Raw genomic sequence first — 9,463 nt, forward strand, 5'->3', positions numbered from 1 at the left:
TACTCAGTGCCTGCTGCTTAAATCACAGTGCTTGAAACTGGAGCCAGAGAGAGATGTCCCACAGCAGCAGGGCTGGGAAGGGGCTCCACCTTCCTGCAGGACTGGATTCCTGTTCAAAGCCCTTTTACATAAACCACTGGGGTAGGAAATGACACAAATCCAAAATATTTCCAATGTGCATTCTCTCCCTGGAGCAGGCCTATTGGGATTTCTCACTGACTGCTTGCTAAACTCATGGAATCCTGGAATGATTTGGGTGGGAACTTCGAGATCATCTAATCCACTCCTTGCCATGGGCAGGGCCACCTTCCCCTATCCCAGGCTGCTCCAAGCCCTGTCCAGCCTGGCCTTGGACACTGCCAGGGACCCAGGGGCAGCCACAGCTTCTGTGGGCTCTCTGTGCCAGGGCCTGCCCACCCCACAGGGAAGAATTCCCTCCCAGTATCCCATCTAACCCTGGCTTCTGTTTGAAACCATTTCCCCTTGTCCTGTAACTATGTATGAAATGCATGTATGAAAGGTCTCTCCCTCCTTAGGCACTGGAAGGGGCTCCAAGGTCTCCAGAGCCAACCCTTTTCCAGGCTGAACACCCCCAGCTCTCCCAGCCTGTCTTTGTGGAGTGGAAGTTCAGTGAATCATTTTTAGATGTCAGTCAGGATGACATTTGAACTATTGCTGGACCATGTTCCAGCTGGGATGTTCAGTGTCTCTGGTTTTCCCCACATCTCAGCACCAGACACAGGGAATGCAGTTACTGCTCCATCAGTTCTCACTGGAGACCAGAGCATGGCCCAAAATCTCTGCTGGATTAAGGGAATACAGTGCCACAGGCCCCCCAGAACCCACTCATCTTCACTGCTGAGGAAACTGGATCCCAGTTAACCCCAGGTATTTGTACAGAACAGGGGCAGCAGCAGGAATAACAACCCCCAGTGCTCAGGCCTGGAACATGAAATCCACATTTAGACATCTTCTAGCAGCCCTGGGGGACTCATCCTGAACCCCACTGCATCCAGGATGCTCTCACTGAGGTGCTCTTTGGGGTTTGGACACAAAATATTTCAGCTTTTGGAATTTCCCATTGCTGGGCTGAGGAACAATTTAATGGGAGAGAAAAAGTTTCTGCATTGCAGACATTTTTCTTCTTATTAAATATATCCTGTAGATGTATCCTGGATGTGAAGAGACTTTCTCTAAAAGCAGCTTTTAGCAGGAGTTGATAAAGTTGCACTAAAAAGCTGTAACAGAACTGGGACTTAACCCCCGGTCAGTGCTCTGGTCCAGTTCTTTCCCAGAATGAGGAGTCCTGGATTAATGGGAAGTCACACAAATGGGGCTTCAGCCCAAAGCTCTCCAGCTCCATGGGCTCTCCCTCTCCCACTGCAGCTCTCCTGGAATTTGGGACCTTTCCAGCAGCACAAGCAACAAACCACAATCAGCTTTTGAGGAGTCTTTTTTATTAAGATAAATCCAGCAAAATTCCTAACAGTGGGTACATACAACCAACCTGCCCTTTTTGAAAAGAAATGTTTGTATTTCATTTAAAAACAGGATTACACTTTTATTTATTTATTTTTCTTTTTTTTTTTTTCAAAACTGACAAAATAAAATTACATTTGGGAAACAACAGATTTCCAGCTCTTAGGTTTTTTCATGAAAATAGCTCACCTTCTTTATAAAAGCAACCCACAGAACCACTGGAATGTTTCACACGGTTATTTGTTTTGAGACCTCCCCACTTTAAGAAACCATACAACACATACAAGGGAAAAATTAAAATCTGAAGTCTGTAAGCATGACTTACACAAAAAGGGACACACTGACAGAAGTCAAAAGCTACCACCACTTATTCTTTCCATGTACCATACAAACTATTACAATCACAAAATTTAAAAACAATGACTTTTTTTTGTTGTTTTGTTTTGTTTGTTAGGGATTTAATTCCCAAGTAACCGAGATGAAGATGTTCCATAATTAAATTCATGCTAAAAAAACCTGCATTTATAAAATAGTTGATAAAAATATTCCTCTCTGTTAACAATACAGCATGGAGGTACGGATACCAAATGATGGAGATATAGGGCAGGGTTAACATTACTCGGACTTGGCTTCCTTGTCATCAGATGCTTCAGCAGCTGGTGCCTAGAAAAGGGGTTGGGAAGAACAGAAATATTATTGGTAATGCTAATTGGATTCCAATCTAAGCAGCATCAAAAAGAAACCAGTTTGTTAACACAGGCATGGACAAGGCTTGGTGTGGACAGACAGGAATGCACAGAAAATATCAATATAACAATGGGCTGGTAATTCTTAAAATAAAAACACAGGAGTATTAATTAGTGAGGTAATTTTGGAGTAAGTACCTGCAGATAGGCAGAGGTTTGCAATCTATTATTTTAATTAGGATCAAAGATATATTAGAAGAAGTTCAAGGCCCCATCAAGGGGCAGTGGAAGAATTCCACATCAACCACAATCCTGCTCTGTCTGAACTTTGAGGAATCATTTCTCACCTTTCTCTATAAAATGTGCTTTTACTTTCCAAGTCAAACCTGCTAAGCTCCCTCAAAGCCCCTCTGAAGCACATCAGCCATGTATTGCTCTAACCAAGCAGATCTTGTTTTAGAGATGAAAGAATAAAGGACCCTTGGCTGGATGGTGACACTCAACCCATGAAGAGACACCAGTGTCAGTGACAGAGCACAAGGGCAAAGAGAGCCCTGAGCAAACACTGCTTCACCATCAGCAAGGACTCTGCTGGGCCAATCCTCAGCAGCTGGACCCAGCAAAAGGCAGCTGAGGTAAGGAGCTGCGAGAAGGGGCTGCAGATAAGAGGCAAGGCTGAGTCTACTTTGCAAATCTCTTGTTGAATTGTTCTGAGCCAAATAATTGTTCTAAAGAATTGTGTAGAACTCCAAACCAGATTTCTGGCCCAGCACCAAGCCGTGCTGAGCAGCAGAGGAGCCCAGCAGTGCAGAGGGGATGTGCAGAGCCAGCTCAGGGCAGCAGGGTGGTGATGTCCCTGTGCCCCAAATCTGGGCATTGCTGACCAGCCCTGAGAGGGAGCAGGGCTGGCACACAGCACCTGTGGGAGGGCTCCAGCACAGGGCAGGAAGGAGCTGCAAGGAGCAGGCCATTCCTGCAGGCTGTCCTGGGCAGGTACCACAGCTGCCCTGTGCTCTCAGTGTGGCAGTGACCCCCCACCCCCTGGAGCCCAGCAGAGCTCCTGCAGCTGCGCTTCCTGCACATCTGGCTCTGTTCCCAGCTTCAGTGGAGCTCAAGTACCTCATTAGTTTTGGTATCTCCGTTTTCAGAGTGGTTTTCTTCTTTAGCATCCTCTTGTTTAGTTTCCTCTTTGCCTTTGGCTCCTTTCTTCCCTTTTGTTGCTGCCTTTTTGTCCTCCTTTTTATCATTTGCTGCTTTTTCTTTCTGTTAAGAAAACAAACAGTGATATATTAAATCCTGATTTCCACCTGGTACATCAGCATGTTCTCACTCCAAAACTCTGCACAACCTCCTTCCACCCCCCAAACTTCCTACTGTCCAAGGTGAGACTGAAGTTTCACAGGGAAAATGTTTTCCTTCTGTCTGTCCTGAATGTGCTACAGGGAAGTGCAGAATATAAAAGCAGCCATGGCTGGCGTTAAAAGAATTCTCATTTTAAATAGGCATTCAATTAAATTAGCTAGAAAATGTTGGCCTGGCCTGTACTTCTGCCCTGCTGCTGAAAGGCAGCCACAGAAGAAAACCAACATGTGCAAACACCAGAATACTTCAGATGTGCTGTTAATGCCTATTTAGAAAACTGTAACAAAGCTGTAGGCAAAGGACTTTCCCCCTTCCCTGCCAGAAATATTCCTTGTGATAATAAACTATTTCCATGCCAGAAAAACTGGGGACTCAACAGCATCACTTTGCTAACCACAAGAGAGCTGCATTTTTTATTTAAGTGCAGTTTCTTATATGTGGATCAGGCTAAATCAAAACAAAACCCAAAACCTGATGCTTCTGTAGTAATAATTTTCCATAGGCAAGGTCAGATCCTGACCCAAATACCTGACCCTCATTAGTTTCACTTCCAAGGATGTCCCTCTTGCTGCCAGTAAGTGACAGCACTGGCTCAGCCCCTTGCTTGATTAACCTACTTCCCACAGAGGAACCAGAAACCCTGCAAGATCTGCTCACAGCTCAATAGGATAAATGAAAACTACTGCATATACATTTATCTGCTCAGGAGATTTGTCTCAGTGACTACAAGTTACTAAAAGCTTACAAAAAGTTTATTTTTTTATTTCAATCCCTCAGTTATTAATGCACACAGTTAATTCACCTTAAGAATGAGCTGCTAAGGGCAAACTCAAGAGTGTTAAGGGGTAAAGTCACCTAATTCTTCAATTATTATAAATTCACCAAAATTAACAGCTAATCCTCCAATCATGCAGATAATTTAAGGTGGGGTCAGTACATTCAGTGAGTGAGGGTCTCTTTCCTCTCTAACCTCTCACTCCTCAGTCTGAGGGATTTCATCCCACCCTAAAAACTCCTACAGTGTGATGTCAGGAGTCCCTGTCTGGGGAATACCCAATATCCTGGTGCTGTCTGGCAGTGAGAATTACAACTGTACTATGGCACTGCTTACCTGTTCCCTTATCCCACCAAAAAAAAAACCCACAACAAAATATTAACAGAGCTAAAACCAATTCTCTGTGCTGGAAAAGTGGAGAAGAACCCAGGGAAATGGACTTCCCTGACTGGAAAGGGTCCCACAGGACACAACAGGTCCTCAACTACAGCACTGTGCTCATTTTCCTCAATAATTTTGCTCTAGAGATGGCAACAACAGTTCAAAATTCAAGTTCTGCATTTTAGAAGTGACAAAACTCCTTTGCCAGCTCCATGTTTCTCAATATGGCAAAGTTTACTGGGTGAAATCTATTCTGACACATGGAAACCATTCCAAGATCCTGAAGGCTGTCAAGGAAAGCTCTTGGGGCAGACACAAACTAAAAATGCCTCCACAATTCTTACTCCAGCACCCTTTGCACAGGTGTTGATGGAATTTGGGGAGCTCTGGAGAGCCAAACCACAGCTCAGGTGTCCTGGCTCCAAACAGCACCTCAGGAGCAGGAGGACCAACACTTCCACAGTCTGTCTGGGCAATTTCCAAGGCACAGCTCCCAGGGAATCCCTGCATGATCCCAAAGGGAGACCACAGCACCCAGCTGTGCACTGGGGCCCAAACAAAGCTCTGTCAGTCCCCTACAGACCTCAACTCCTGCACCCCATTCCTCCAACTTTTCACATTCAGTTATAGCAGCTTTAGTGTTTAAACCCCACAATGTTTCCATGAAAATAAATAAGGAAATTTGGGAAAAAACCTAAATACAACAACGTGGATCATGCAGTGCTGCCCTGCCCTGGGTGCCACCAGCAGCTGGCCCTGCTCTGCCGGGGGCACCAGCCACTAGAGGGAAGTGTGACCCAGAGTGTGCAGTGCTGCATCCAGCCAGGAATGTGGTCTGGGATCCAGCTGCAGCCAAGATGGAACGGGAAAAGCTCACTCTGCACAGCACTGAGATTACAGAGCTGAGCCCACAGTGACACACAGGGCTCTCTCTGTTCCCCACAGCATCCCTGCTGCTCCACACACAGGATGTGGAGGGAAACAGTTCCCTCACCTGGAAGGCTGCTGGGCCACAGGCAATGGCAAATTCCTTCTGCAAGCTCCTGGTTCCCAGCCCATCATCTCCCTCTGCAACCAAAGTGTGTCCCCCTTGTGCTTTGCCCTCCTCATCATCCCAAACCACAATGAAAATGTGAGATGGGAACAGGTTAAAAACAATCACTGAAGTTTTGTTGCTAGAGTGTTCATGTTGTTTGTTTTTTTTTTTTTTTTTAAATTTTATTTTATTTTTAGCCACAAAATCCTAAATGTTTACAGAAAAATCTAACAAAAAGGCACTGCAAACTGATGGCTGGGAAGGCTGGTAAGAAGGGGATGGAAAGAAATCCCTCATGGACTGCAGAACTGCCCCCTTTGAAATTTCAAACTGTTGCTCCAAACTAAAAAAGAGCTTTAAACAGTTTATTTTTAAATCAGACATGCCAGTGTTTTTGACATTTCCAAAAATATCCAGCTGAAGGGGTCTCTAGAACTCTGAGTGATTAAAATGTGATAAACTGATAACTAACTGCAGAGAGGGCCTCAGAATGGAAATGTAGTAAGAAACTGTAATTAAAAGCACTATTTTCAATGCCTCCTCTAATTGAGTCTCTGATCTCTACTCCAAGCATCATTTTCCCAACAATGCATTACATGAAACTTCAGAATGGCCTTGTGAAGCAGCAGCAAAGCCTCACCACAAGGGATTTCAAATCTGCTCAGTTTACCACATTCCTTCAGGAGAAATTGGATAAAATTATGTCTTTCTCATTCTTTTAGCTCACATAATTCCATCTTAAAACTTTCAAGACAATTATGAATAAGTAAAGTGGTTAATTGTGAGGAGTTTATCCCTGTAAATACCTTGAGAAGGAAAATATCACTTCAGTTCAGGAGCCTTACCTTAGGTGCTGCCTTTTTGGGCTTTGGCTCCGGTTTGGGTGGAGCAGGTTTCTGCAAAAAACACAAGAAACAATTCAGGTGAATACAGAAATAAATACTTATTTTTATGAGCATTATCTTGGTAGCTTTTGAAAATTATTTGTTGGCCCTGCAAAAAATCAATGGGCAAATTACCAGGCTAAGGAGAGAGTAGATGATTTACAGAGCCACGAGCATTTGTATGGAGAAGTCCTACAGGGACCAAATCCATGCTGAAATCAATATTCCTTAACTCTGGATACTTGTGCCCAAGTGGAATGTGCACTAACACAGTCCTTGGATCTCATGTGAGAAGCCTGGGATGTGGGGATGTTCAGGCAACAGAAACATGGAATGGGAATTTTAAATATTGCAATACTCTAAGTGTGCCTTTTCCAATTCTGGGGGAAAAATCCCAATAGTTTATTTTTAACTGTCCCCATCCCAAGTGATAAAATATCAAAGGATAACTACAGATACTCACAGCAGATAGTCTGGCTGACCTTCTCTTTGGCTGCATAAGGAAAGATATGTCAGTAAAATTCAGACAGCACATAAAGCACAGCTTTCTCCTAACTGCCACCCAAAATAACATGGCATCCTGAAAAATCCATGGCCCCATGGAAATCCTAGGATTTATGAAATTATGGAGGTTATGGTGAAGACCTTGATGACTCCTCATCCCTGGAAGTGCCCAAGGCCAGGCTGGATGGGGCTTGGAGCACCCTGGGATGGTGGAAGGTGTCCCTGCCCACTGCAGGGGGCAGAACCAGAGGATATTTGAGGTCTGTTCCAATCCAAACCATGCTGTGATTCCATGATCCCTGCACACACAGCTCAGGGAATTCTATGATTTCCCACAAGTGCACCTTTGCTCAGTGGGTCTCTGCTGCTGCCACTCTACTCTGCTGAGTAAGGGATGAATGTTCTGTACTTGCAGCAGTTGTGAGGCTCAAAGGGACATGGCCTCACTGGAACCTGCCATGACCTCAGCCCAGGGGAGCTGCCAGACCCCCAGCGCCACCTCGGGGGGTCACCTGCCACTTCAGAGGGCAGCGATGGCCCTGAGCACCCCAAAACCAGGCACGGGCCACCCCCAGGGGCTGAACCCCTCATGAGCTGCGTGGGCGATCTCATTTCTGCAGAACGCCACGGGAATTCTTGGAGTGGGGACCACACACAACTCCTACCTCCTCCTTTGCCTCGCCTTCAGCTGGAGCCTGTAAAGAAAGCGAGACACTGAGGTGAGAAGGCAGCACTATCTCCTGTGACTCCCCTGAGCCCTGAGGAGAGCCGGGGGGGGCTCACAGGGCCCCCCAACACCACCCGCAGCAATGGCGGCCTCCCCCCATCCCTACCGCCTCACGGACTACAACTCCCACAATGCCCCGCGGCCGCCGCCGCTACGTCATCACGTCGAGTTCGAAAAGTTCCCGCCAATTTCCCCTCACACAACAAGGTCGCCGCGGGCCCCGCAAGGACAATGAGGGACAGCCGGGAACGCGGCGATCGCGCCCGCCCGAAGCGTTTCCACTGAGTCCGGGCCCCCGGCGGCCCCGTCCGGGGCCGTGAGGCGCCCGGACCGGGTCGAAACGCCTCGGGCGTGCTCCCCGGTGATTGAGGGGCGACCGCGTCTCCGCCCCGCCCCCCCCGCCCGCGCTGTGAGGGGAGAGGGGGGCGCCCCACATTCCCGCGGCCCCAAAGTTCCCGACTACGGCGATAAATCCCTTTTCCCCGCTTTCCTTGAAGGCCAGTTTCAAATTCTGCGCCGCCTAATGGCCCCAAATTATCATTGCACAACCATCTGGTATGACAAGAAGTGGGAGGCAAAAAAAAAAAAAGGAGAACAAAGGCAAACGCAGGAGAAAGAGGCGACGTTTAAAGGCGAATCCAGACGGGAATGGCGCGATGGGGATTAAAACGCTGGCGGAGGTGGGTGGGGGGGCCTGGGGGGGTCGTGGCGCAGGTTTTGGGGGGGTTTTGCTGCCCCGCGTTCTCCACAGGGGCAGCACAGCACTATGGCTGTTTGTAATCCAGCATGGAGACACTGCTGCTCCAGCCTTCTCCTCCTTCCCAAACAAAACAGCCCAAAAGTGAACTCGCCGCGCTGCCCTGCCCGCCCCGAGCCCTCTCCCTCCGCTCCCCGCTCCGCTCTAGGACATACACCAAAAATTAAAAATGCAAAAAAAGAGAAACCAACCAAAAAACCCAAAAAACTCCACACACACACGCGCGCGCGCGCTAAATTTTTTTTTTACGGCTAAATTTCCGCGATTGCCGCTTTAATCTCTCCCCCTTCGCTCCCCATCTGCCTTCCCTCGTTTTTGAATTATTTTTTTTTCGTACTTACCTTTCTTTTGGGCATAGTTGCACCTTAATAGTTGATTGCAAAACCTAATAGAGATAAGATATCGAAAAATAAATGGAAGCGGCGAAAAACTGTTCCGACCGTCCTGCAAAAAAAAAAAAAAAAAAAAAAAAATAGACAGGAAAAAAAACCCCAAAAATAAAAAGGAAGATGTTTAAGGGACCAAGAGTTAATTGCGGCAGAAACTGAACAAAAAAAAAAAATCCCCCCCTCTTTATTGCAAACAGTAAAATACACCAACACGCAACCAAACTGCATGAATGGGGAGCGCGAGATGGGTCCGGCCGCTGACTGACGGCCGCAACGACCAATGGGAGCGCGGGGAGCGGCGCGGGGGCGGGGCGTGGGCGGGGCCGTCGTAGCGCGAGCGCCGCGCGCTTTCCGCGTGTGCGCGGCCCGGAGCGCGGCCCCGGCGCCGCCGCCTCCGCCCGCCCGCCGCGGGGCCCCGCGCCGCCCGCCGCCCCCGGGGCCCTGCCCCCCGCCGGCCGCCCCACAAACTTCCCCCAAAGTTCC

General features: G+C 47.7%; 1 protein-coding gene across 2 annotated transcripts; it reads right to left on the reverse strand.

Moving 5' to 3' along the window:
- Positions 1-1,446: 1,446 nt before the first annotated feature.
- HMGN5 (high mobility group nucleosome binding domain 5) lies at positions 1,447-9,235 on the reverse strand. 2 transcript variants are annotated; one of them, XM_058814131.1, is made up of 7 exons: positions 9,192-9,235; positions 8,933-8,976; positions 7,773-7,802; positions 7,067-7,096; positions 6,565-6,615; positions 3,285-3,428; positions 1,447-2,142 (listed from the first exon to the last, which is right to left on the reverse strand). In XM_058814131.1, the coding sequence occupies exons 2-7, from the start codon at positions 8,945-8,947 to the stop codon at positions 2,095-2,097; spliced, it is 318 nt and encodes a 105-aa protein (XP_058670114.1). In that variant the 5' UTR covers positions 8,948-8,976; positions 9,192-9,235; the 3' UTR covers positions 1,447-2,094. The 2 variants fall into 2 exon arrangements, with proteins under 2 accessions (XP_058670114.1, XP_058670113.1); XM_058814130.1 differs by lacking the exon at positions 9,192-9,235 and having other exon boundaries at positions 8,933-9,035.
- Positions 9,236-9,463: the final 228 nt, after the last annotated feature.

This window comes from Ammospiza caudacuta, chromosome 14 (assembly GCF_027887145.1).
Source record: "Ammospiza caudacuta isolate bAmmCau1 chromosome 14, bAmmCau1.pri, whole genome shotgun sequence".
Classification (NCBI taxonomy): Eukaryota; Metazoa; Chordata; class Aves; order Passeriformes; family Passerellidae; genus Ammospiza; species Ammospiza caudacuta.

Coding starts and splice junctions, on each gene's coding strand:
- HMGN5 (XM_058814131.1), bottom strand. Junction 3,429..6,564: donor CCAAAAAGGCAGCACCTAAG/GTAAGGCTCCTG, acceptor TTTTCTTAACAG/AAAGAAAAAGCAGCAAATGA. Junction 2,143..3,284: donor GAGATACCAAAACTAATGAG/GTACTTGAGCTC, acceptor CCCCTTTTCTAG/GCACCAGCTGCTGAAGCATC.